This window comes from Bos taurus, chromosome 10, assembly GCF_002263795.3.
Source record: "Bos taurus isolate L1 Dominette 01449 registration number 42190680 breed Hereford chromosome 10, ARS-UCD2.0, whole genome shotgun sequence".
Lineage (NCBI taxonomy): Eukaryota > Metazoa > Chordata > Mammalia > Artiodactyla > Bovidae > Bos > Bos taurus.
Window position 1 is genome coordinate 65,235,213 of NC_037337.1, and position 27,630 is coordinate 65,262,842.

The window sequence follows — 27,630 nt, forward strand, 5'->3', positions numbered from 1 at the left end:
CTCTTCCTCACACCCTTTGTGCCCTGGCGCTCGTGCTGTCTGAACAGGCTCTGGCTGGGAATGGGACTGTCTCTTAACTCTCACAAGAAGAAAAATCAGTTCCGGTCCACAGCACAACTTTCTTCGAGATGCGGAGTAAGATAACCCCAAGATACCTAGCACCGCGGTAGTGAAACCGCAAGATCTGTCCCGCGGAAGAGTGCGGACTGATATTGAGACAGCTGAAAGACAGTGCGCCTGCGTACGCCCGGGCAGAGCGGCGAGGTTTAAGATGGGCGGGAATTAGCAATGTCACAGCCAGGGGGCGGGGCTTTAAACAGAGAAGAGCTCAGGCGAGAAGCAAAAGACACAAGTCTCCAGTAGCTCGCCGTGATCGTATAGTGGTTAGTACTCTGCGTTGTGGCCGCAGCAACCTCGGTTCGAATCCGAGTCACGGCATTGCGAAAGCAGTGGCACGGCAAGGGGGCTGCATTTTAGCGTTCTCCTCCATTTTTTTTTTATCTTCAGTTTGTGACAATTTTCTCGAAAATGGATCCCAATCCCCTTGTGACAGAAACGATATTTACGCCAGGTCTAGCTACACTGGATTTCGGAAGAATATAGGCTTCCGCTTACACTGGGCTACGCACGTTATCCGGCACAACCCAAACAAAGCACAGAACACTCAAGAGGCAAAGTGCTAAAATTAACATATGTACAAATTTCCATAGCAGCACTGGAAATGGGCTTCCGGTAATAGAAGTCTTCGCAGAACAAGTGACCTTGGAAGTAGCTCTTTACAGGCAGAAAGGGAATTTGTCAAGCAGCAAGCAGCCAGGATAATCTCGTGAGCTAAGGTCTTGAAATGGAACGAAGAGAATTCCTCTTTGCAGGTCTTCTCTTCATCTCATCCCCACGACGCTTACGGGCCCTGGTCGGAAAGGTAGTATTAAGCGCTTCTCAAGGACCTGTTGAAAGCAAGTAACTAAGAAATGGGAAACGACACTGAGGAAAGTCGAGGGGTGTTGGGAAGAGAGTTAGAAGAGTGAGATTCCATTCGGGTTTAGCAGGATCCTTCCGACTGCTCTGCAGTGGGGGAAGGGGGTAGTGATTAGAGCAGACGACACTGGAGAAAGACGGGTGGTCCCTCTGGATTCACTCATTAGAACCAGTGGCACGTTCTGTTTAGCAAAAAGGCACTGCCTACTGTGGACTCAGCCTGGTTCTAGGCGCCTTGCGGACGAGAGCTCCGATGTATCCAGAAGGAAAATCGGGCTCCCTCCCTGCTGCGCCCAGGGACACAACAGAGGATGGCACCGGATCCGGCGGAAACACAGGTGAGCGGACGAGTCAATGCCGTCGGGGGAGCAAGGGAAGCAAGGAAGGGGGTGCTGCAGATGAGGGGAACAGCAGGTTGAGATACATTCATGGAGTCCCTTCTAAGTAGCCAGTCCAATTCTGGGGGTGTCTTCCTTCAGAGGCAGCGTTCGGTCACTCGGGGAATCAACAAAGAGAAGCCCTCAGGAGCTCCCCTCTGCCGGTCTGCGGTGCTGGAAGGGTCTCGAGGGCACAGGAGATGGGATTCCTCCAAGGAAGGCGAGTTACACAGTTTGTGAACATTTTGAGTTCACGGCCAGTCCCGTCCCTGGATGCCCAAGTGGTACCCCCTAACTCCCACCTCCCTTACATGGAACCCACTCTTTCTTACTGCATCGTCACCATCTCGGGTAGCTAATGGACCCAAACTGGAGAGAACCGGAGCAACTGGCAAAAGAGCAATGCGCCTGCGCATTCTCAGACTCGGCCTTAGGCCTGAACCCGCCCCATAGGTGGACCCTTTGGTGACGTGCAGAATGGGAAGGCCTATAACTGTTGAAGAAGACAATCCGAAAGTTCGCCTGACAGGTCTCCGGTAGCTCGCCGTGATCGTATAGTGGTTAGTACTCTGCGTTGTGGCCGCAGCAACCTCGGTTCGAATCCGAGTCACGGCATTGTGGCAACAATGGCACGGCAAGGGACCTCTACTTTTAAATTCCTTTTCCCACCCTAGTCCACGACGCTTTATATAAATCATAACTCACTTTTTTGAAACAAAACGCTGCATCTCTCTACTTTGAAAACTGAGCCACCTCCGATCGCCACCTTCAATAATTCTCATTTAATCCTCTGAATGCAGCATTAGAGCAAACAAATTGTAACCCTTTCCCTCCTGAAAAAAATTGAAAATCAGTGTCAAAATCATTTTACACCAACAAAACAGCGACCCTGTGGCCTCGCGATTTCTTTCCTTTTCATACATTAAAAAAAAAAAAAAAAAGTCTTCATTTTCAAATGGAGAATACAAAGAACAAGCCCAGTGAAAACTGTCTCCCTCTCATTCTTCACCCTATCTAGCAATCGTCGTCAGTTTCCAATATATTTTTCTGTGGCAGTCTTTGTATAAATAAATATTTGTATATGTATGCGTGTCCTAAGTCGCTCAGTCGTGTCCGACTCTTTGCGACTCTATGGACTGTAGCCCTCTGTTCACGGGATTCTCCAGACAAGAAAACTGAAATGAGCTGCCACGCCCTCCGCCAGTGGATCCTCCGGAGCCAGGGGTTGAAACCTTCTCGGGTTCTTTACCACTTAGGGTCATCTGATACATGTATGCACATATATTCCCGCTTGCTTCTTCCATAGTACAGGTGACATCTCTTCTTCCTCACCCCCAGAAATCAGACTAAACTTGAAGTCTTAGATTTGCGTTGGTAACCTATCTCCCACTACAGAAGAGTATACATACCCCAGGGGGAATCTCCACCCACCTGATCTAGTCCTTTTTCTCCCCAGGCACAGGCTCCTGGTTGGGGAGGGTGGAACTCTGGGTTGATAAGATAAGGGAAAAGCATTCATTACCTTGCCCCCCCCCCCAAAAAAAAAACGGTTGGATGGGAGCCTGGGCTCTGCTGGGAATTGGCCCTCTTTTGATTTTAGGTTGGAAGGTCAGAATTCATTTGGAGACCCTCTGAAGGCAGGAGGAGGAGGGGTTGGATGGCATCACCAACTGGATGGACATGAGTTTGAGCAAGCTCCAGGAGTTGGTGATGGACAAGGAAGACTGGCATGCTGCAGTCCATGGGGTCGCAGAGTCAGACACGACTGTGAGACTGAACTGAACTGGACTTCCATTTCTTCCTTATTGTCAGAATCCAACTTAAATCACAAACCACTCAAGTTAGAAAATTCAAGTTCAGTGAAGGTAGAACTGAATCCTACTATGTTTGTGTTCCAAGAATACAGCCTCCTCATAAATATTTGAACAGAGATATCTTATGGAGTCCATAAATGAGATAAGTGGCCCAGTTTGCTGTATGGCTGCATTTTAAGTTGTATTCTTGCAACACAGAACCATGTTATTTTTATACCAGAAAACATGACTCAAATGAAGCTCCATCTACATGCAGAATATCTAAGAACAGAATTCATATATTTGGGATATGTTTGTCTTCTCAAGGTTGTGGACAGAGATGAACGCAAGGCAAGGCTGGAGACCAAAGGCAAGGGCCAGGCTTAGAAAAAGACAAAACCAGAAGGAATGAGAGTTCAGAATGGGACTGGGCACTCAAAGGTAAGCAAATAGAAGTAAGGACATCCCACGCAGTACCCAGCAAGGGAAGTGAGCACTAAGGACTAGGCTTTGGGACATGTGCAAACTTAGCACGTTAAGGGAGGAAGACAGGATTTGTCTTGAGAGAAAAGAGAACAGTGTCATTTCAAGAAAAGTTTGGGAGAAGAGGACTTTAAGCATAGAGGAGGTCAGCAGACAGGAGAAAGAGAAATGAGAAGTCACTGGTCTTAACACATAAAAGTCGTTGACTTTAAAAACCTTCTGTGAGAGCAAACGGATAACGTGTAACAAGAGTCAGAAAAAAATATACACTCTTTGCCCCAATAACTCCACTTTTGGGAATCTTGCCAAAGGAACTTATCCTAAACTTGGAAAAGTTATCCACATAAAGATGTTTGTTACAGTTATTTAGAAGGGAGGATAATGGAAATAGCCTAAATGATCAACAAATAAAGTGATAAAGTATGTTCATTTGATGAGATATTAAATAGCCATTTTTAAAGTACAAAGTCAACTTTTAACTGCCATCTCCAACTAAAGGGAGTAAGACCCCTTTAAAGAAATTGATTACAAGTACAAGAACTGCAGACTGGTAAGTACAAGTTGTGTCTGGAATATCTTATGTGAGAAAGCAAGTAAGTGTTGAAAGACTGGCAAGACCAAGTCAACAGAATCCAGAAGCTTCTTGAAAGGGCTCTTACTGGCCCAATTTAGGACAGTTTTGAGCATTAAAAAAATGATGGTAATGGATTATACATATTAAATTAAAAAAAATTTTTTTTGAGACCACAGGGATTGGGTGGAGGGGTTGGGGGAGGAGAAACTCTCTCTTTACAGAAGAATGCCGGATAATAAATGCAGAATGACAGAATTAGAGTCACCTTTTGCAATCCCCAGTGTAATAACAAATGTAAGCATAGATCATCAATGGAAGCTAAGACCGCTGGGTAAAACATGTTGGGAGCTAATAGTCTTAGGTTATCACACCACAACTTACTCTAAATTGTGAAATGGAGAGATCTGATGGACTCCAGTTTAAGCAAGTGATCAAGCCTAGCATCGCCAATAAAGGACAATGAGCACTATTGACTGGCCTGCCAGTGTAACACACTGGAAAGTCCACATCATCTCAAATGTAGTGGTCTTTTTTTTTTTTTTAAATGTCAAGCCTGAATCTAATCATGAGGAAACTACGGAAAAATCCAAAATGTGAAACATTCTACATGACAACTGTCCTGGACATTTCAAAATGAGCAATGTCATGAAAAACAAACTAGCAAGAAAAAAAAAGGGAAATATTTCAAGATTTTAAAGAGAGTAAAGAAGTAAACAGTGCAACAGGGGAACCTTGGTAAATCCTGAATCTGGACGGAAAAAATCCCAAATGTATATATGTATGTATGTGTTGGAGAAGGCAATGGCACCCCACTCCAGTACTCTTGCCTGGAAAATCCCATAGGCAGAGGAGCCTGGTAGGCCACAGTCCATGGGGTCGCTAAGAGTCTGACACGACTGAGCGACTTCACTTTCACTTTTCACTCTCATGCATTGGAGAAGGAAATGGCAACCCACTCCAGTGTTCTTGCCTGGAGAATCCCAGGGACGGGGGAGCCTGGTGGGCTGCTGTCTATGGGGTCGCACAGAGTCGGACACGACTGAAGCGACTTAGCAGCATGTATGTGCACAGTCGCTCAATCAAGTCTGACTCTTTGTGATCCTATAGACTGTAGCCTGCCAGGCTCTTCTGTCCATGGGAATCTCCAGGCAAGAGTACTGGAGTGCTTGCCCTATCCTCGTCCAGAGGATCTTCCTGACCCAGGGATCAAACCCACATCTCTGCATCTCCTGCAATGACAGACTGATTCTTTACCACTGAGCCACCTGGGAAACCCAAGTAAATGACATTTGGCAGGGAGGGATGGAAAAAAATTAATATGGACTGTATAACAGACAATGCTATTAATGATAATGGTTTGTGGCCCCATAGAAGAATTCCTTATTCTTAGGGAATGGCTGCTAAAGTATTTAGAGCTGAAGCATCATGACAACTGAAACTTGCATCAAATCGTTAAGGGGGGGAAAAAGCTGAAGGGATAGAACAAATGTGGCAAAATGTTAAAAAGTGGTGAATCTAGGTGAAGGGTATACAGATTTCCCCTGTACTTTCTTACTTGTACTTACTTGAATTATTCTGTAAGTTTGAAATTAAAAAAAAAAAAAAAACCTGGAAGAAAATAAAGCTTTCATAATAAAAATGGGGAAATTATGCAATGTTCAGTGAAAAAAATAAGGATACAAAATTGTGTATACCACAATTATAGCTATATAAAAATAACAAGAGAAATGATGTTTATTCATTTCAACATTTGTTAAGCTCACTGAGTGATGAGAACACCCAGATCACCTTCAGAATCCTGAGTCTATGGTGCAATGCTTAACATGCTTAAGTACAAGACTTTGGATCTGGCAAACTCCACCCAAGTCTTGAGAGCCTCACCTCTGTATCCTTGGTTCCTAGCAAGCTATCTGGCCCCATGAGGTGCTCAACAATGCCTGATTCTGAAAGTGCATTAACAAAAGTTTAAGACAAAAGTAAGTTCACGGTGTACATAAAGTATTAGAGCTCTCTAATTATCATTTAAACTATCCTTATGATATCCTCCCCCATCCTCATGTGATTTTACTTCCTAATCTTCCTCACTATGAATTCACCCCTTCTTAATGGTATGCTGGTTCACTCAACCCACGCTGACCTCTTAGCTTGGAATGACCATTTGCTCCTTTGCTTCATCTACCCACACCCTACCCAGTTCAGGTCTACCCACTGCGTGAAGCCTGACAACTTTTGTGCAGACCTTATTTGATTCCATTCCTCTGTGCTGTCAGAAGCTTAGCTCCATATTTCTTAAACATAGGTGGCTTCATTTGACACCTACCATTGTAAGCACTTTACAGTTCTAAAAGCCTGTTCCATCATTTCCATCACTCCATGTCCATGATTTCCCTTAATGCTCACAGGACAGTCATCATGCCCTTTGCAGATATAAGGAAGGTAAGAATCAGTGGCAAGAGGAGGGTCTTGCTTTTGATCCTGAGATGTGTCTCGAGCCCACAATTACTGTTAAACACCTGGTGATTGAGGAGATCCTCCAATATGAATCTACTGGATCATTCTTCTAGAATTTATTATCTTTATAATAAATAAAGATATTTATTTATATCTTTGCTTTGTTAGTCAATTTTAAGCAAATATCTATTTATTAGGTTGCACTGAGTCTTAGTTGCAGAATCTTCAGTCTTCATTGTGGCATGTAGGATCTTTCAGCTGCAGCATATGGAATCTTTAATTGTTCCGTGTGGAATCTGGGATCTAGTCCTGACCAGGGATGGAACCCAGACCCCCTGCTTTGGGAGCACAGAGTCTTAGCCCCTGGACCACCTAGGAAGTCCATTAGTCATATTTGAAGCCGCATATTTTTATGATGTGCGTGATATTTTCTCTATTATACCTCATGAAACCATATACAATATCAGACATTTCAATTATCTCCTACAGTCCTGCCCCTCAAAGAGTGGTGGGAGGACCAGCTGCATTTGTATCACTTGGAAGCCTGTTAGAATTCCACCGAAATTCCATCCCAGCTAGACCTACAGAAACTTCAGTTTAACAAATTCCCCAGGAGATTTGTGTTCATTTTATAGTTTGAGAAGCACCGTCCTGTAACACCAACTAGAATATGCACAAAGCAGAAACTCAGCAAATATTTTGAGACGTGGGGCCCTGGGAATCCTAGGAGATTCTCAGTTTTGCCATCACATCTTACTGTACTCCAGTTTTGAGCTTCCTTCCCTTTGGGACCTCAGGTGGCTCTTTGCTCCCTCACAAAGCAGATATGAGCCTAAGAGAGAGGGAGACATTGAGGGAGACATTGAGGTGGTGTCAGAGGGATGGATGCTGATGAAGTGAAGCTGCTGTCTTTCCAACAGTCAAAACCAAGTGTTGGAGTCGGGCCTCAGGGCTACAATATTTCTGGGGAGAAATTGGCTTTATTTCTAAGACAAAAATGCCTATCGCTTGAGCATCTGAGCCTCTGGGGATTAAGGGGTTTGTGATAGACAACACTGTAACTGTTTCTAGACTTGGTTTATTGACTTGTCTGTTTCTATTCTGTCACTAATCTGACGGACAAGGAAACCCGGGACATGAAAGAATTTCTGCGTGTTTGCGCTCTCTGGCATCAGGGCCGGGTCGACCTGCTCAGAATGGGTGAGCTCAGGGGTGGGAGGCGTTTGTGCAAGGGCTGTTTGCCTGTGAGGAGGGCGTGTGTGGAAGCCACTCGGGAGAAGTGGGTGCCTCTAGGGAGCTGATTGTCTGTGATGTGAGATGTCCGCCTGGAGTGGGTTAGAGTATGTGCAGTGAGAGCGGTTGGATGGGAGGAGGTAGGTGGGGCTCCCATAGCAGCACGCCGAAACCCGGTCCTACCGAGCAGCCCCCATCTCGGCCTCCCCTCTGCCTGCCCCCAACCCCAGCTTTTCCTCCTAGGATAATATTTCCCAGTTAGGAGTGGCCTTGGGGAGGGGCAGAAGGAGCCGGAGAGCCAGGAATCCAGGAGTCTAAGGACTCCCCTCTCGGGGTCGCGCTAGGTGGGAAGTGGCGGCAGGGAACAGACGTGGGCAGGTGAGCCCCTGCAGGGACAGGCGTGGCGACACGTGGAGGATTTATCCTCAGTCCATCCTCAGGAGTCGGATGACCTGCCCTGGGGTCGCCACTTCGCGTCTTCGGCGAGCACACAGGCTGGAAGCGCGTTCCCCTCCTCTCCGTGGGGCGGGGAGTGGGGGGAGGTAGGCCCCTTTAGGTAGCGGAACCCCGCCTCTCCCTTGTTACCGACGAGCCCCGCCCCCTCTCGCCGCCCGGCGGAGCTCCGCCCCCTCCCCGCCCCCCGCCCGGTCACCACTCTCCCCTAGCTCAGTCTGGCCGGCCCTATGTTACTGAGCGGAGCTCCTCCGGCCGGCTCCGGCCCCGGCCCGCGGGCGCAGGGGAGCGCGGGGGGCGGCCCGGCAGGATCACGCCGCGGCGCCGGGGGTGCAGGAGCGGGCCCAGGAGGGGGCGGCAGCGGCGGAGTGGCCAAGTGGCTCCGGGAGCATCTGGGCTTCCGCGGGGGGGGCGGCGGCGGAGGTGGGGGCAAGCCGGCGCCCCCCGAGCCGGACTACCGCCCCCCTGCACCTTCCCCGGCCGCGCCCCCCGCACCTCCCCCGGACATTTTGGCTGCCTACCGGCTGCAGAGGGAGCGTGACTTCGAAGACCCCTACTCCGGGGGGCCGTCCGGCACCGCTACCCTAGCAACCCCGTCCGCCCCCGGCCCCACTCCGCCCCCGCGCCACGGCTCGCCCCCCCACCGCCTTATTCGGGTCGAGACCCCTGGCCCCCCAGCTCCTCCGCCTGAGGAACGAATCTCTGGACACCCCGCCAGCAGCGACAGGGTGAGTGCCACGCCGGGCAGGGGGCGGCCAGAAGGAGAGGTGGTCGGAGGTCTGAGGCTTACGAGAGGGACAAAGGTGGCCTGACCGGGGCCGGGCCCCTTGGTGTCACGGTTCCTGGCGGACACGATCTTAGTCTCTGACCCCGGGGCTCGAAGGCTTCATCCACCTTTGTTCAGATTCTCGACCTACTAATTTGGGACGTGCGCCCCAAACTCTGCCTCTTTCCCTTATTATCGCCCCGGAACTAGTGACCCTCCCCCTCCCAGGTTCTGCTCTCCTCATCGCAGCCCCCGGAGCCTAATCAGGGAGCCTTTTTCTAACGGGATTTGAGCCCCGCTTTTCCCCAGTTTATGGCCTTTCAACTCTCCGGGAGCAGCAGCTCACTGCCCTTTGATCTCTGACCCCTCCCCCCCAGGGCAGAGTGAGCACAAAGCTCCTTCCCACCTCCTGTTAGCATCTTTGCAGGTGCTCGAGCGCCAGAAAGGAGGGGAAGACTGGTTTTCTCCCGGACACGGCAAAAGCTGGCTTTTGCCTTAACCCATGGTGCTGGAGATGGGTGGACTGTTGAGCAGGGTAGACTTGTTCTTAGCAAGCCAGAACCAGCAGTATGCATCTCTTCACCAAGGATGCCGACCACTGAGGTACAGGCAGGGCCACTCCTGCTGTCCTTCCCTATCTCCTCAGGTATGGGGACAGTCGGGCTTTCCTGGTGGCTCAGTGGTAAAGAATCCATCTGCTAATGCAGGAGACTCAGGTTTGATCCCTGGGTCAGGAACATCCCCTGGAGAAGGAAATGGCAACGCACTCCAGTATTCTTGCCTAGGAAATCCCATGGACAGAGGAGCCTGGCAGGCTGCAGTCCATGGGGTCATAATCAGACACGACTTAGCAACTAAACAACAACGTGGGGACAGTCAGTGCTCAGAACCTGTTGCCCAGAAGGGACTAAGCAACTGAGCCCACTCCTCTCTTCTTGGCCTCCTCCTCCTGGATGGTTAGAGCTTTTCATGGATCTTCAGGCTTAGGGTTCTCACCATTCTCGAGAACATCCATTGTGGCTCAAAGCCCCAGGTAGAGAAACCACCCCCTGCCCAACCCCAGTGTGGCCTGAGAGCTGAAAGCCATCCTCAGGCCCCTGTGGCCCTAAATTCTAGGAAGGTGACTCTGTGGGTGGCCCTGGCTCTGTTGTCCCTTCACTGACCTCTGGGAGCTTGCTCCGGGGCTTACTCCCCTCTCCTCAGCAGAGAACACTGTTTTCTTTGATTGGAAAGCAAAGTTGCTGTCTGAATCCATTGGCTCCAGTATTGAGGTTTTCAGCTGAACGTGTGATGCTGTTCTGCCCAATTTCCTGGGTAAGAGAGATGTGTCGGGGTCAGAGAAAAGCCTCAGGAATGTGAGTTATTTTTCCCTGAGTTCCTACCATGGGGCACGGCTGCCCATCCTGCCCATTCTGCAGACCCTTCGCCGGCAGAAGGTGGCTGGCCTGTCCCCACGTGTCCTTAGGCTCCTCTTCTCCCTAATTTTCCCTGTTGATGATGGTGGTGGTGGCAGTGGCTTTGTTCTTACTATTGACCAGTTAGTCTCCTCCTCCCTGACCATTGCCTATGGGCATGTGGGCCTGGAATGTCCCTGGCCCTCCTCCTCTCTGCATCCTCTTGGAAAGGCATAACAGGCTGCCCACCAAGCCATGGACTCCTCCGGGACAAGGACCATGTCTTCATATTATGTCTCACAAGCACCTAACACAGAATTTGGCATGAAGAGGGGTGGTGCATAAATAAGTCCTGAGTTGTGACTGATCATTGCCATAGTGACCTGAGGGTGAGCATTTCCCCTAACTAAAGCTGCCCATGTCCATATTCTCACAGAGACCCCAAGGAAGGGGCTGTGCCCACACAACCATGTGGAAACCCACAGCCTCTTCTCACCGAGGGCATCCATCCTTCTCCTAGTCGGCTCTGTGATCTGTGGGCTGCTCAGACCTTGTGGGCTAAGCAGTGTCTGACTCCTTTGTCAGCTGTGGGGACAGAAATGAAATGGAGCACTCAGTGGTTTAGTGGGTGTGTGAGAAAGATCCAGGAAGCTATCTGAGCTGGCCCCAGGGCAGGGATGCTGACCTGGGGCTGCCCCCACCCCCTGCCCCACCATTCCGAGAGAGCAGCTCCACCCCCTCAGAACAGTTTGGATCTTCTTAGGAAGAGCCCAGACTGCACACCTGAGCCCCTTACCCTAAACCCAGGTGTCGGCCCATGCCTGCAGAGCCTGCACAGAGTTGTGGCTTCTAGATAGTGAGCCAGCCTGGCCCCCTGAGCCCCTGCTCAGCCAGTATTTCTGTTCTGTGTGGCTGCTTTCTCCTTAGTCTCCGTTTCCCCCGCTCTTAGCCCTGCAGGTCCCCTTGGCTTGTTGCTTTTGGGTTACTTCCTGAGGCGCGACGGAGCTGGGCCCCAGGTTTTACTTTGGGCTGGCTCATTTCTCTCCTGCAGCCCAGCAGCTGGTACTGGGTGGGTCAGAACCCTCTGAGAGGCTGGATCATGAGATTTGATGCAATGGGTGGAAATGCTTCTGTGATGAGCCAGAGAGATTGAAGGGGAATGAGCCCAGTGGATGAGTGGATGTGGGTCAGGAGAGAATAGGCCTTCAGACAGGACCCTGAGAGGCCTGGGAGCTCAAGACCATTAGCCTTCTCCCCATGCAGGGCTCTGGCTGCTGGCCCACCCTGAGACCCATGGCTGCAGTTGGCAGGGGTGCACAGGTGGCCATCTGGGCAGGCCTGGCAGGGCAGGTGTGGGAGCAGCGGGAGCCGCGCCCTGCACCAGGCAGGCGGGGCCTTGCCATCTGGCTGCAGGAAGGCTCCCTCTTGGTGCTGGGCCCTGTCTGGCCATCAGGCTGTGCTCTGGCAGAGGGGCTAGAGAGCTGTGCCTTCCCTTGCTTTGCTCCCTTTTCTCAGACCTTCAACAGGAAAAACCTGATCTAATTAGCAAAAGGGGCTGGGGTTGGGAGAGGGGCCCTGACTGGATGAAGCTTTGAGTTGCCTCTGACCATCTGCACAATGTGTCCTTTGCCTCCATCATGCCAAGATACGTGTGAGAGAGACGGACAGAGATAGAGAATGAGTGAGAGTGAGAGCAAAGAGAGAGAAGTGGTGTGAGCAATAAGACAGGCACCTTGGATGAACTGAAACTAAGGTTCTTGTCCCTAGCTCACAGATAGGCCTCTAAGGTTCACGAACCTCCAGAAATAGTGCGCAGATATTTGGGTGAGTGAGCATTTTTCTGCGAAAAGGCTCACAGCTCTTGGATTCTTATTGGTGTTCACAGGGCCCAAAATATTAAGAACTTTGAAAAACAGATGCTATACCTCAGATGATTTTCATGTGGACTTGGATCCTCCAGTCCCAATTTGGAAATGAGTGAACAGATAGGCAGGAGGAAGGAAGTGAAGGATACATTCCGGGTGCCAGAAGATGAACAAGCTATGCCTGCCCTGGGGTTAGGGGGGCAGGTAGGGGCCCTCCCTTAGCCAGTGTTTATGGAGTGTTTGAGTATCATTAAATGACACTGGCCCAGGCACCGCCTGGGAGGCTGAGGTCTTGCCTTTTTGGGGTTTGTCTGCTTTAATTTTCCTTCTTATGACTTGCGCAGAATCTGGAGGTCTGATCTGTTTATCTTACACCTGTCCTCATGTCCCCAGTGACGGAGGAAAAGAGAAGGGTCTGGGTCAAGGGACCTCTGTGGACTGGTTAGACCTCTGAACCCTTTGTGGCCCGGGCTGGTCATCTGTGCTGCCGTTGGTTCCCCTGCCGTTGGTGCGTCGAGGAGGGCCAAGGCCCGCGGTGACTGGGATGGTGTGGCAGGCCTGTCCACTCTCTTCACTACCGCCTTCTCACGCTGTGACACTCCCTCCTCTGGAAGACACCTGTGGCTTGTTGGCCAGTGACTCAGTGACATTGCAGCCCTGGTGCTTTACCTTTGGGAGCCAGGAACAGGCAGGAGCCTGTGACCAGAATGGGAGCAGCTGGCTAGGGTCGGGGCTTGGAGGGGTACCTGGAGCCAACACCAGCTACCCTGGAGAACCAGTGTGGTATGATAGGAGAGCGGAGAAGGGGCCCAGACCCTGCATACAGTGAGCCTGTCATGCTTCCAGAGCCTGAGGCCCAGTGGTGTAGCTTCATAGCACCTCAAGGTGCTTCTTCTCTCTTTCAGAGCTTGTTTTGTGTGTGTGTCACTGTGAGCTCCTGAAGGATCCCGAAATTTGTTCTTTTCATATCTAACAATGTAATCATGGATGTTTACTGAGCCTCTACCTCGTATCTAGCATTGTTTGAAGCAGCTCGCGTATATTAGACAGTTGATCCTCACAACAACCCTATAAGGACAAGTCTGGTCTGTTATTATTCAAGCATTACAAATAGGGAGACCAGGAATGTTGAGTCACGCTTACTTGGTTTCACAGCTAGTTAGGAAAGCTGAAGTTCCCACTGGGGCAGCCAGATTCCAGACTGACTGCCAGCATCGTGGGACCTTTGCACCTGCCTCGAGGACCCCTGCAGAGAAAGGATGTGCCACTAAGCAGTTGCTAATGAACAAGGGGAAGGAGACTCTTAAAGAAGGAATGAGGATTGCATTCTATGCTGAGTTCACAATTTCCTGAATGCTGAAGGCCAGCACTTGCCCCTGAATCCCAAAGTGGCCCTCAGACAGACCTTTCAAGAGTCTTACAAAGGTTGGTAACAAGGGTTAGTTAGTACACGTCTGTGATGTTTGAATGTTTTACAGGCATGGCATTGCTTTGTGGTTAGAAAAGGATAATAACAAATTTGCTTCATGTGAGGGCATTTCCCTGGCAGATAATATTAGGAAGGGCATTCCGGTAAGTGGGAACAGAAAGTGCAAAAAGTTTGATCTTGAGGAAGGTAAATATCAGTAGTACACCATTTCCAAAACTGACAGATTTTCAGTGGTAAAAGGATTTCATGGTTAAAATAGTTTGGAGAAATGCTGAATTAGACAAAATTAGTTTATTCTTTTGACTGTAGGACTTCTCATAGCCTTTAACATGCTATGGTGTATTTTATATCTACAAGTAGAGGAGGGAAGATGCTACATTTCCCAATTCTTCTGGAAAATCTATGGCAAGGCACTAAGACCTGGGTCTCTGACTTTCTTGTCTCCACTGCTGCAAACTGTGCACCCTGGACAAGCCTGGACTGTGGGGCCCCAATGCCTGTATACAAGAGATTATCATCAGTGCTAAGACTGATGGAGCACTGACTCCATGCCAGCCTCTGAGCCAAAGACTTTTGTATTCATTGTCCTCTACCCAATCCTGTGAGACAGATACTAATACCAACCCCATTCCACAGATGAAAAGACCAGAAGCTTCCAGACATTAAATGTAAATGAAAGAAATAGAGGAAAGGGACAGTGGTAGACTTTGGAGACCTTATAGAGCCCAAATCCTGTGACATGTGTCCCCCTTGCTCCCCTGGCCTTAAGAACCCCGTGGATTGGCTCAGGAACTCCTAGCAGGGTCCAGCTGCAGAGTGGGAGGGTGGAACCACATGGTGGGCCTGCCAGCTCCCTCAGGAGAGGCCTGGGCAGGAAGGAAAGGCAGAGCCAGACAGCTACTTTGGGAGGGACACTGCCCAACTGAACAGGTGCAAGAGCAGGGTCTTGGAGCCACCCTGCCAGATGGCAGGAGGGGAAGGAGACCTGGTTGGCAGGGGGCCCTCTGGGGAGCAGCTACTCACCTATTAGTTTGGAAATATTTCAGCATTTCAGGAGCGTTCCAACTACCAGAGGGTTTGCCTAAATATCAGCCCCGTGTTTTAGGTGCCTTCCCTGTCCGTTCCTTCCTTCTGCCCTTGAGCCAAAAGCTTTGATCCCCATCAAATACCCATTCTCCTGACTGGCTGCTCCCACAGCCCCTACTGGTCAGTTAGGATGAATGGGGGACTGAGACTTGGTGTCTCTCCAGAAGATGGAGTCTGGGGAGCAAGAGGCCTTTTGAGCATCCAGAATGCGCACTGAGCAGCTACTGTGTACCAGGCCGATACCATATACTACAGTGAGCACATCAGAGTCGAGTAGAGGACCCATAAAGTAAGTCGTGGTGGAGCAAAGGTGTCAGAACCCGGCAGAGGCAGCTTCCCCACACCTGAATGGTTTGCCTTCTCACGTGACCTGGAAGCCACTGCGAAAGCAGGTCTGGTCTCTGATGGGGGTCCCCCATGTCCAGGCAGGTGCTTGTCCTGCCAACCTCCCAGCAGGCGTCTCTGCTGCTGTTCCTGATCCCTGTCCTGTGGGTGGCTTTTCTGGGCACCCCCGCCTAAGGTGAGGGCCGGGGCTTCCTGGAGCAGGTGTAGAGCCAGGAATGGAACAGAGGAGCCATTGAGCTGCCCACAAAGCTGCCACCTGGGTGCCCGTGGGCCCTGCCGGCTGGTGCTGTGGAGGCCCACGCCAGCCTGGGAGGGGTCACAGCACCTGGCCCAGGCTCTGGTGGGAAGGGCCGGCCTGCAACTCTGACTGAGCTTGGAAAGCCAGGGCATGGGGTGCTCCGTGGAGTTGGGGAGGAAGGGCCTGGGGCTTGGGCCAGGTGCTTCTGCTCCCAGAGCAGCTTCTGGGGACTCATACCTTCTGTCTGACTCCTCACCCAGATTCATGCTTCCTCTTCTGAATGAACAAGGAAAAGTGCTTCCTTTGTCCTTTCTTCCTTCCTGTTTATATGTACTGATTCAACACAGAATTACTGAGCACTTTAGGCATTGGGAATTTAGCAGTAAACATGATTCCTGCCCTCAGGAAGTTCACAGTCAGCAAGAAGACAGATAAGAAGACAAGTATATACTACACAATGTGATGGTAGCCCAGCACAGAGCCCCTAACCAGACCTGGGGGGAGACTGACTGGAAGGCTTTCTAAAGAGAAATAAGCTGATCCAGGTAATTGGAAAGCCTTAGAGATAAAAAAGAGATTATAGAGCTTTCAGGTAATGAAGTGACCGGAAACTTCAGGGAGGGAGAGAGAACATTTTTCTAGTGCCTACTGTGGACCAGGTGCTTATTAGAGCTGGAGAGACAAAAATGACAAAGAGCTCAGGTTACAGGAAGAGCTGGTGGAGGTGATAGGATGATCTGAGATGTGGCCTTAGGGGCATGCAGAGATACAGTAGAGATAAAGGAGCTGGCGGTCTTGATTGGAACGAGGTGAAACAAGTGGGAGCTGAAGAACTGAAGGATGAGAGTTCTGCTAGGAGCTGTTGGGATGCATGTCAAAGACCCCTGGAGGGGCCTGTAGAGTGCTGCTGCTGCTGCTGCTAAGTCACTTGGAACCTGCAAAAAGGAGTATCTGAGATGGGAAGTTTTCTTTCTTCATTCCGCCTTGCTAGGGGTCTCAGATCCTATTACCCAGGCCAGGGTGGTCATCCCCACAGCCTCCCTGCCCAGCTGACTCCCAGAGTTCTGATCTGGACCAGAAAGAAAGTCTAGAAAAATGGGGGAGAGGCAGGAGCAGCCCTCCCCTAGGCCACAGGCCTCACAGCTACCTCTTGTCAATGCCCAGCATCCTGGTGTGCAGTGATCTCCCAGGGCTGTTGGCACGGGGCGGACTGGGCTCTGTGTCTGCCTCAGCGGGTCCCCCCACCACCCAGCCTGTGCCCAGCTTGGAGAAAGGCTCTATTGTCCTCAATGAGTCCCGCCCCAGAACCTTAAGCTCTTCCGAAGGGTGTGTGGTTTGCCATTCACTCTGCCTTGACTGGAAGCAGGAACAGAGGGGTGGCCATGAGCCACTTGTGTGAGAGAAGGGGCAGCCTGAGTATGGAGGGCCAAGGCCAGGGCTGTCCTGTCCCTTCCCTCCAAGAGCCCAGAGGGGTTCCGCAGAGCCCAAATTCTGGTTTTCTCAGGGCTGTCCTAAGGTGGTCTCTCTCCCAGGATAGCCAAGATGCCGTGGTAGCAGGTTGGCAGCATGATTTTGCACAAAGGGCACAGGTTCCAATCCTGGTTCCTCTGCTTACCTGGAACAGACTTGGGTATGTTGTTCCCTACCTGTCCTGAGCCTCTATTTCCTAAAAATGGGGATAATAATTCCCATATGGCATTTTGAAGGGCTGTGAGGATAAACCAGTGAACTGTGACATAAAGTCAGTGCTCAGCCCTTCCTTCCTCCATGGTCAGCAAATATTTTCAGCATCTGGGAGTGCAATGGTAGACATGAACCAAGCTAATCGCCTCATTGCCTGCTGTTCCTGCTTATTCTTAGGACACTCCCAACACCTTTATAAGCAGGTTTCTGAATTAATTCCTTCTGTTAGGCCACCTTGCCTAGTGGATGGCCCAGAGGCACACAATTAAGAGAAAAGGAAGATGGCCCATTCTGTGGGCAGCCTGGTGGGGGACCCCACAAAGGAAGAGCCAGAGCTTGTCCCCATCCAAGCTCCTGGGCAGCCAGGACTCTTGTTCCCATGGACAGAGCAACCGGGGAGAAGCAGAGCTGTCTCTCAGATGGCTGAAGCCTGCTCCCCTCACTCTCTTCCCACAGTTAGCAATTCTAGAAGACTATGCGGACCCTTTTGATGTTCAGGAGACTGGCGAAGGCCCAATAGGTGCTGCAGGAGCCCCAGAGAAGGTTCCTGAAAATGACGGCTACATGGAACCCTATGAGGCACAAAAGATGATGGCTGGTAAGTGATGGAGTCGGGGGTGGGAGCAGGGTGGGGGACACTCCCTGAGGCCTGAGTATTTGAAGAACAGGCTCTGGGACCCACAAGTCTAAGGACTGATTCCTTGGTCCCGAGAAAATAGGGAGAAAGCCTTTGCTGGGTCCTTGGGGAGGGTGGTGGCCATTGCCTTCAAGATAGTCATTTTGGAGGAGCTGGGACTTATGGAGCCTAAGACCTAAGGTACTGGAGAAGGCCATACAACCAAAGATCAGACAGTAAAAACATTTGGGATAGTCAGGAAGGGCAGGCTAGTGGGCTGGGCTGGGGGTCACTGATCCCAAGCAGAGAATCACTAGCTATAGGGAAGGTGATGGGGTCGAAACGATGGGATGTTGAAGTAAACACCTTTGTGGCGACTGGAAACACATAACTAGACATGCAGATGCAGTGCACAGAAGTGGGTATGTAGTTCAGGGAGTGAGGGCAGGGAGAAATGAATAAGACCTGGCCCTGGGGAACAGAGGTCAAGAAAGCATACAGGAAAAGGGACCAACAGGGGAGGATGTGGTGAATCAGTGTAAGCCAAGGCCCCAGGGAAGGATGAAAGGAAGGTTTGTTCAGGGGCAAATAATCTTAGTGCTAGGCAGAAGGCTAAGCCTAGCTAAGAGCTAAGAGGGGCAGTAAAGGATCGCAAAGGCTCGAATGAGGCATTTGGACTTGCTCCAAAGTGGGGAGGGGAGCCATTCTGTATTCTTAAACAAGAAAGAAACAGGATGAATATGGCATTTTAAGAGGATTACTGAGGCTTTGGTGTACAGAACAGGCTAGAAGAACTGAGCATCAGGAAGATGAGTTATTAGGCTATTGTGGAAATTGTTGAGGCTTTAAGAGACCGATAATTAACACTTCTTTCTTCCCCTCTAGGCTTGGAAATAACTGAGAAATAGGATTAAGGAAACAGACAGATGGAGATAGCAATGTCAGCTTTATTACTGATAAAGTTGATTGGAGAACATTACTTAGCTATGTCACTACAATGGGCTTCTTAATACTTCACCACAGAATTAAACTTGCCCACTCAGGCTTGGGCAACACAGGGCAGCTGTAGGCCCCTGTACGGGGGCAGGAGGAGAAAGAACCAGAATGTTCTCTCTCTGCAAGTAGACAGATGTGGGAAAGAAAGGAAGCATCCACTGTCCAATCAGATAAGCTGCTCTCCCTCCCTGGGTGAGGTGGGTGAAGGGGCAGAGAGAAGCAGGGAGTGTTATTCCATGGAGACCATGAAACATGAGCCTGTAGAATGGAGGTTCACCCTAGCAGTAATCTAGACGAGGAGACCTGGCCCTGTGGAATGGAAGTCAAGATAAAGTGTCAGAGGGAAAGGGGTCGTAGAGAGTTGAGAGCGGGGAGTCAGCAGGTGGCACTGAACATGTGGGATTCAGAGAAAGAAGAGGGGCCAGGACCAAGGAGAGCAGTGTAATCGCCAGCAGTGGAGAAAATGAGAGGGTGGCTACTGTATTTAGATCAGAGGGGTGTGGATACCTGGGAGGTCTAGGAGTGCCCTGGAATTGTATGAGAAAATTTGCACATTTTTCTGGGGGAATAGCTCCATAATTTTTATCAAAATTTCATTGGGGTCAATGATCCCTAAAAGAGGATCACAGAAAAGACTAGAACTTTGGAAGAAAGCAGTGAGTTTGAAACACCAAAGGGAAATATCTTTATGGCAGTTGGAAACATACAGATGCAAAGGGTGCCATGAGACTGAAGAGTGAGGGCAGGGAGAAATGAACAAGGCTTGGCCGTATGAGAACAGAGACCAAGAGAGGGATCCAGGGAAAGAGACTGAATGGGGGTGATCAGAGAGGCAGACAGTCCATGAAATTGACTCATCCAAGGGGACAGTTTCAAGGAGGAGGAAGTCAGCAGTGCCTGAACAACAAAGAAGGATTTTCTGACTGTGAGATGACAAAACTTGGGGCTCAAAGAAATAAGTGGATCTGGGTAGCAAGGAGGAAATGGACTCTGCCTCAGTTTCTGAAATGAGTAAGCCTCAGCAACCCACCCCTTGCTGGCCATCACAAGATCTCTTTTCAGTCTTTCCCTTTGGTGCTTCTCTGCCCCTGCCTCCGTGGGGTCCCATGCTGTTGGAACCCCAGGGGTGTTTTGAGGGGCCTCTGGTCTCCCTGCAGAGTCAGCAGCCTCCCCTCTGAAGTCTTATAGCTGGAGGGTGCTGCCTGCCAGGGGAGCTAAGCCAGGCAGCCAGGACCACTCACACCTCCCCTCCTGCCTTGCCCTGGCAGAGATCCGGGGCTCCAAGGAGACAGCAGCTCAGCCCCTGCCTCTGTATGACACACCCTATGAGCCAGAGGAGGAGGGGGCCACCCCAGAGGGTGAGGGGGCCCCCTGGCCCCGGGAGTCCCGCCTGCCAGAGGATGATGAGAGGCCCCCCGAGGAGTATGACCAGCCCTGGGAGTGGAAGAAGGAGCGGATTTCCAAAGCCTTTGCAGGTGAGTCCTGGGTAGAGAGGGCAGTTCTGCTGGGGCCTCGGAGCAGCTTTCCAGGCTCAGGGGAAATGGGAGGACTGGGCCCTGGGGACAGAGGTGATGAGTTGGGCACTGTGAACACGAACTGTGTGCAGCGTCAGGGGATGACTTCCTGCATCACCACCTCTCAGGCCCCCATCTTTTAGGAGGCAGGGTAGACTTAAAAGTAAAGAAATTCCAAACAAAATGCTCAAACGTGTGGCCTGTGTTAAAGACTTATATTTAACAAAACAAAGCACAGAGGGTGTGCGTGGGTGATGCAAGAGCCTGGATCCTTGATTCAGTGAGAACATCAAGGACTTAGTGCCGTTAGACCTCATTCCTGCTCCTGTGTCCTCCTCAACCCTCCCTGGGCAAGGGGCTCATCCTGGAGCTGGACTCGGCTCTCTGCTCTGTCCCCCCAACCCTGGCAGTCAGACTGAGAAACCACAGCTTTCTCATTTGTTTCCTGTAAAGCATGCACCGTTGAGGATGGGCCATTTATCTCCAGGAGTCTCCTTGGAGAATCAATACTGTTTGGATTGCTTAATGGGAAAATCTATGCTCGTCATTAGGAAACCTCGTTAGCAGTCCTGCAGCCGCCAGTGGCATGGCTCTGCTAATTGTCAAGGCTCAGGATTGAGAGTGTGGGGGGTAAATTTCAATAAAATATCTGCCCCCGTGTCTGAGCTTTCCTGACACCCTGCGGCCAGACTGTCTGGGTCTTGCTACCCATGAGTTCCCAGGCTTCAGGTGAAAGGGAGAAGAGAGGCAAGGTGGGAGGTGCCAGGAGGCTGTGGGGGCGCCTGGGTATGGTGCTGGGTGGTGTGGACAGCCCTTTGTCCCACTTTTCCTCCCTGCCCAGTCCCTTTGGGCCCTGGAGGCTCGAGAGACATCAAAAGGGACCTGTGGGGCTGGCAGAGCAAGGCCCTGTGTTCTGCTGTTTGTCACTGGAGCCTCCCACTGGATCGGTCAGTGCGGCTCCACCCAGTCCCCTAAGAGTCCTCTTCCCCCAGAAGCCGCCCCTGCCTCTGCTCCTTTTCCTTTCCAGGCTGTCCTATATCCTGGCTCTGGTTTCGGTGTCTCAATCTCTGCCTCTCTCTGTCTCTGTCTCTGTCTGTCTCTCTTCTCCCGGCTGCTCCTGGCTCCAGTTGACATTAAGGTCATCAAAGACCTACCTTGGCCTCCGCCCGTGGGACAGCTGGACAGCAGCCCCTCCCTGCCCACCGGGGACAGGGACATCTCCGGTCCAGCCTCCCCCGTCCCCGAGCCCAGCCAGGAGGATGGCAGCGGTGGGTCCCGTGGGGGCTTCTGGAGAGGGCCATCCCCTAGGCCCCGTGGGATTGGGTGGGAGGAGCTGAGAGGTGGGGTGGAGTTCAGAGAGCCCAGGAGGAATGCCTCTGGCCCTGGAGGGAGAGGAAAGGGACAAAGGCCTCGGTCCTCCCTCCCCAAAGCACAAGGGAGGTGCCTCCTGAGAGAGGCCCCTTCCAGATACCTTTCCCACCAAGCCAGGTAAATCCACTCTTCTAAATTCACCTTTTGGGGCAGAGCTCTGCCTGACCGGATCCTTCAGCAGCACAAATAACCCTGAGGCTAGGTGATACTAGCACAGGAAGGACCTGACTCCTTAAAGGAGAGATCTGATTTTGCACCTGGTGACTGGAGGGCTTGAAAGTGGTACTCAGAAAAAGAGCCCAAATGGGGAGAGAGAAGACACTGAACCCTTCATCTATGTTCAGTTTTATGCACAATGGGCAGCCAGGGGTGGGCTTGCGGCTGTGCATACACACACAGGCATGAGCACTTGTTTGTATATTTGCGCCTGTGTGTGAGTGGGCATCATGTAAATACAGGCTGAGGGGGGGTCTCTGTCACCTGTGCATGCTGGCTTTACCCGTGTGGGCCACTGGCTTCAGCCCTCCCTGGGCAGGCTGCCCAGGGTCTTGGAAGGGCTCTGGGGTCTGGGAGGGCACCGCTGCCTCTGCTGGGCTTCTGTCGGGGGCAGGGGGGTGGGGGTGGGGGAGCCTATGGGCAGCGACCTTGGGGGCGGGGGCAGGCTGGCGGCTTTAGGCTTTGGGCAGGGATGGCCTGTCAGGATGGCACCAAGGGAAATCAGATAATTGTTCTCGGATCGATAAGTCATTTCTACAGAATGGCTTGGCAGGGTGATTTGGAGAACGGTAATGAACTCTGAGGAGGAGAAAGAAACAATATTATCAGCGCTGAAGCCACCCTGAGGGGGATGGGAGAGGGAAGGCAGTCATCTCCTCCAGAGGGAGAGGCTTAAGTGGTTTCTCATGTCATTTCTCTCCCCTCTCTTGCCACAGAATGGGGACCGAAAGGCCCTGTGTGCACAGGAGAGCTGAGCCCCGCCCCCACCAAGGAAAGGACAGATACTGTCCCTAGAGCTAGTCAGGCTTCTGAGCAGGCCCCACCCTTGCAGAACTTTCCTTTGTTCCCTTTTGGGTGGAAATGGGGATGGAGCCCTGGCTAGGCTATAGGGATCTACCTCTAGGGTCCTCAGAGTCTGTGACTGGTATGTTCCCCACAGCCCAGTTTGAAGGATCTGAGAAGAGCTGCCTGTCACCTGGCCGAGAGGAGAAGGGGCGCCTTCCTCCCCGACTCTCTGCAGGGAACCCCAAGTCAGCCAAGCCCCTAAGCATGGAGCCCAGCAGCCCCCTGGGGGAGTGGACAGACCCAGCACTGCCTCTGGAAAACCAGGTGTGAGTGTCTGTGTCCAGTTGGGGACCCTCCCCTCCCTTCCCGGCACTGACTTGCCTGCTGGGAACACTCAGAATGGGTGGGCCTGGACAGCCAGGGACCCAGCAGAGATGCGCCCCTTTTTTCTCTTGTCCTCAGCTGGTATCACGGGGCCATCAGCCGAACAGATGCCGAGAACCTGCTCCGGCTGTGCAAAGAGGCCAGCTATCTGGTGCGCAACAGTGAGACCAGCAAGAACGACTTCTCCCTGTCCCTCAAGTGAGTGGGGCCTGCTGGCTGGGGGCTCTAGACAAGATGAGCCTGTCAGGATGAGTCCAAGGGGAATCAGTGTGAGGACTACCAGCAGGGCAGGAGGAGTCTCCAGTTCTCTCCCAGGCTGGAGAGAACGTCATCCCCTGTGAACACGTGCTGACTCTGGGCCAAGCCCGGACACCTGAGGCTTGACTGAGGCTTGACTTGCTCTCGAGGAGCTTGGAGTCCTTTGGGGAAAACAGTTAAGGTATTGAATCCAGCTTAGACGTGTTCTGTCCCTTTCTAGCTCTGTGACCTGGAGCCCCTTAACCTCTGTGGGCCTCAGGGGCAATAACGTATCTGCCTTATAGGGAAGGATTAAATGAAATAAGCACTTAGCATAGTGCTGAATGCTTAATAAATTATCAGTGTCATCATTATTAATGAAAGTCCAAGATGTTCTAGAAGTACAGGGGAAGAGATAGGAACTTTGCCTGTGGAACTCAACATGGTGAGATGGAGGCTGGGTCCTGGGAAGAAAGTGGAGTGTTGGACACAGAGCTGTTCTTGTTCACTCTGAGGAGGTGGGCAGAAGGTCTGGGGATGGCGGCTGACAACTGAGCTTTAAAGGGTCCTGAAAGAGGCAGAGAAGTCAGGGCACCTCCTCCTCCTTAGCCTTCCACTCTGGGCACAGATATTTTACATAGACCAGCATCTGCCTCCCAGGTTCTACTGGCAGGGTGGCTAGTCTCCTTGGCGCCCAGGAGTTCTGTCTAATAGAACCCCACATGGCAGCCTGTCACAGCGCTGTCCATTCACATCTCCATCGTTACTGGGCCACTTCCTACCATATTTCCTAGGGGGCATTAGAGTACAGGTATACCGAACTTCAAACATCCAATATATGGAAATTTGGGAGTATTAAACACACACATTTGAGGATAATTATTCAACTTCACTAAAACATAATGGGAAAAAAATGCCAAACTAAAGTCAGATAACCTGAATTTCATTCTTAGATTTTAGTAAAACTACCTGTGTGACCTTAGGCAAATCACTTAACCTCTCTGGACTTTTTGCATTTGCAAAATATGTCCAATGGCTATCTCTTAGGGTTCTTCCAGCTTTTATGCTCAGGGGGCCTGCAAGTTATGAAAACAAAGGAACATTCAGGAAAAATTTTATTTGTCAAAAATTTGATCTACATCACTTCGGAAATGTGTATTGCTTTAAAAATCATAGTCATGATTCCTAGAGCATCTACTAGGTGCCAAGCAGCATATAACACCATCTCCAAACCAACTGCCACCTGCAAGATCAATCTCTTTTTATAGAAAAAGAAACCAGATTCAAAGAGGTACGTGATTGGCTCAAGGCCAACAGCAAATTAAGTGCCCAAAGCGGGCTCTGAACCCCACTCAGGCTGACTCCACGAACCTCACTGTTCCATTACACAGTTCCACCCCCGTCAAGGCTGGTATGGTCCAAAGCAAGGAGAGACAACGGGGTCTGGCTCCCAAACAGAGCAGAGTCCGGGCCCTCCCTTATCCAGAGGAGGGAAGGAGAGGGGGCGGCCTGGACACTGCTCCAGCCCAGGCTCATCTGGGCCTGCCAGCATCTGTCTGCCAGAGTCTTGTTTGCATATAAATGGCTTCTCTGAAATACAATTATAGTTTCTCTTGTCTCTGTAATGGAAGGGCTTTCACTGGTAATTAAACAGCTTCCTCCAAAAGCCTGCCAGCCCTCACGCTGTGGGCCAGCAAGTCCCACCCTGGTTCCCAGAGGGTCAGGCAAAGGCTCTACTGTGTCCTAATGGATGCTTGGGACTTTGTCCCAGGAGGTCAGTTAACCACACGGAGGCTGAGCTCTCAGCTGCCAACTCAGTTCTTTGACCACTTGTTGCTCTTTTTGGCCAGACCTGTCCCTCAAGGAGAAGATATAAGGACAGTTTTCAGGAGAGGTAATCCCCCCGAGTGCACTGTGGGGAGGGGGCTGTCCCCTAACGGTGAGAGCACAGGGCCCACACTGCTGCCCACAGCCATGGGCTGGGCTTTGGGCACAGGAAGGACAGGGGAGGGTGACTACTCACTGCTTCCCCTCTCCATTGCCCCAGGGGCTGTAACTTTTCTTAGGCCCTTTGCTCTATTCTCTGGGGCCTGCATGCTCACTGTCAATTCAGCCTTATCTCAGACCTGCAGATGAAAGATGGCCCCACACCCTGACACAAACCCAGGCTTGAGGGCACTCCACCCTAAGCGGGAAGGGAAGGATGGGTTTAAGGGCCTGTCTTTTTCTTCCCATCCCTTTCCTCTTTAGTTTCCCCATTCTCCGTGCTTTCTCACTGTAGGCCTAGTGCAATGCGTCCAGGCAGAGCCTTCTTTGTATGTAGATGGGAAACAAGTGGTTTGCCAGCCTCAACTCAAGGGTGGGGCCTCACAAAGAGCAGCCCCCTTGCCAGCCCTGCCTCTCACCAGCTTCTGAGCCCTGCCCGTGTCCCCTCCAGGGGCTCAGACCAGCAGAAGCAAGTCCTCGGGCTTCAGGGTTCTTCAAGGATTGTTTCTCTGTTGCTTGTGTGTGCATTTTAGAGCTGGGGCCTGGCTGAGCAGGCTGGTGGTAGTTTGAACAGACGTTCTTGCTGGGAGCTGGCCAGAGCTCAGCAGCATGGTCTTCGTCTTGTGGGCAGGGCTGGGCACTAATGCTGATTTCCTGGATTGTGGTGGGGAGATGGGAGAGGCAGTGGAGCATGTCCTCTCTGAGGGAGGGAATGGAGAGGCAGCCTAGTGATGATGTCATCCCAGGCAGAAGAGCTGGATAGATGAGGGGGGGGTTGGGAGATTGGCCCAAGGCCCAGTTAGCAGGAGGGTGAAGGGATGTCCTCAGGACCAGGCAGTTGGGTGTTCCCAGATTTGGAGGGATGTCCAAAGCAGCTCACCCCCTCCCCAAATCATTGCACGAGAGAATCCCAACCAAGATTCACTTGGTTGTCGCATCTGGCCACCCACTGTCCTGCCAAGGGTGTCTGTTCATGAATCACCAGGATCTCCCCCTACACAGGTGTTCTCCCCCACAGCTCAAGGAGGGGGAGGATAAACTGGCCCTAGCTGGGGGCGGGGATGGGAGAGACTGGATCCCAGGGTTGGGGGGTGGTGCTGATAGCTTGTTTCCACCTGCACACACCCTGTACACTCACCACACACACATTCTTGGCACACCCAGTGCCCTCACCACAAAGCCAATGCCTGCTGCCGCCTACTCACAAAATCCCCTCCATCTCCTCCCTGCTTTCTGGACTGCCCTCCACCTCAGCGGCCTTGAAAGAACCACTGCCAGGGTTGGGGTTGGGGGAGCAAGGGTGGGACGGGTGGGTACAGGGACTGGAGAGGGCCCTGGCTCAACAGGGTCTCTCCTCCTCTTCCCAGGAGCAGTCAGGGTTTCATGCACATGAAGCTGTCCCGGACCAAGGAACACAAGTACGTGCTGGGCCAGAACAGCCCGCCCTTCAGCAGCGTCCCTGAAATCGTGCACCACTACGCCAGCCGCAAGCTGCCCATCAAGGGCGCGGAGCACATGTCCCTGCTCTACCCCGTGGCCATCCGGACTCTGTAGGGGTGAGGCCCGGGCCTTGTGACAGATCTGGACCCAGCCCTGAGCGACCTCTCCAACCTTTCTTCCCCTCTTCCAGGAATCAGTGGAAGCTGTGATATTCCTTAATTTATTCTTAAGGGGAAGGGCTACAGGGACCTTGGAGTTAGAGGTGGTCGGGAGCTGAGGATTGAAGACTCCCTGGGGAGAAAGAATAGCCCCTGGAGGAAGGAGACGTCAGAATCACTGGTCTTCCGAGGGGTTTAAGGGGTTTAAGATCGATAGCTCCAGCCCCTTTCTTCCCCTCGGGCAGAGGTGGCGATCCCTTTCCCCGCCATCCTGGGTGGAAAGGTGAATGCCGGATGGAGCTGGACGCGGGCCACCGGGGCACCCTGGCCATCTCTCCGCCTCCACTCCCAAACCACCAGCGGGGGTTCGGGTAGACCGACCCCTGGGATGGAGACGGCATTGGGGGTGGGGAAAGAGGGGAAGGGCTCGGCCGCCGGGAACTTGTGCAGGCCCCGGGCCGCCCCGGCTCTGGGCCAGAGGCAATAAATAAACTCCGTCCTGCCAGGCACAGCCGCGTCCGCGCCGCCGCCGCCGCCGCCCCCCCGGGCCGACAGGGGAGGGAGCGGAGCGAGCACAGATTCTGTTTATAATCAGCTCTGGAGCAGCAGGCACGGGGCGTCTGTGAAAAGCAGTTTCGAAGCATCAAGTTCCTTCCTTTGACGAGATGTCAAAACATCCCCCGGGGCCCCCATCCCCGCCCCGGCGTGGGGGGCGGGGGTGGGCACCCGGATCCGGCTGGCCGCTCGGCGCCCCCTCCCCGCCGCCCGGAGGAGCGCG

The 27,630-nt window shown here is 51.9% G+C and overlaps 1 protein-coding gene, 1 long non-coding RNA gene and 2 other non-coding genes across 12 annotated transcripts; 3 read left to right on the top strand and 1 right to left on the bottom strand.

Moving 5' to 3' along the window:
* Positions 1-15: 15 nt before the first annotated feature.
* LOC132346380 (uncharacterized) lies at positions 16-2,882 on the bottom strand. The gene is made up of 2 exons (XR_009496219.1): positions 1,688-2,882; positions 16-910 (listed from the first exon to the last, which is right to left on the bottom strand). It is a non-coding gene; the product is annotated as an uncharacterized lncRNA (long non-coding RNA).
* On the top strand, positions 367-438 carry TRNAH-GUG (transfer RNA histidin (anticodon GUG)). The gene has a single exon. It is a non-coding gene; the product is annotated as a tRNA-His (tRNA).
* SHF (Src homology 2 domain containing F) lies at positions 367-27,361 on the top strand. Of its 9 annotated transcripts, XM_024998061.2 has the most exons (8): positions 8,558-9,070; positions 17,605-17,746; positions 20,029-20,235; positions 21,402-21,542; positions 22,802-22,973; positions 23,110-23,229; positions 25,119-25,162; positions 26,622-27,361. In XM_024998061.2, exons 1-8 carry the CDS (start codon positions 8,573-8,575, stop codon positions 26,645-26,647), a joined length of 1,350 nt encoding a protein of 449 aa, XP_024853829.1. In that variant the 5' UTR covers positions 8,558-8,572; the 3' UTR covers positions 26,648-27,361. The 9 variants fall into 9 exon arrangements, 8 of the variants coding, with proteins under 8 accessions (XP_059746853.1, XP_024853829.1, XP_024853828.1 ...); XM_059890870.1 differs by lacking the exons at positions 8,558-9,070; positions 25,119-25,162 and adding an exon at positions 367-1,316; XR_003036879.2 differs by lacking the exon at positions 21,402-21,542 and having other exon boundaries at positions 22,802-22,971; positions 26,622-26,638.
* TRNAH-GUG (transfer RNA histidin (anticodon GUG)) lies at positions 1,899-1,970 on the top strand. The gene has a single exon. It is a non-coding gene; the product is annotated as a tRNA-His (tRNA).
* Positions 27,362-27,630: the final 269 nt, after the last annotated feature.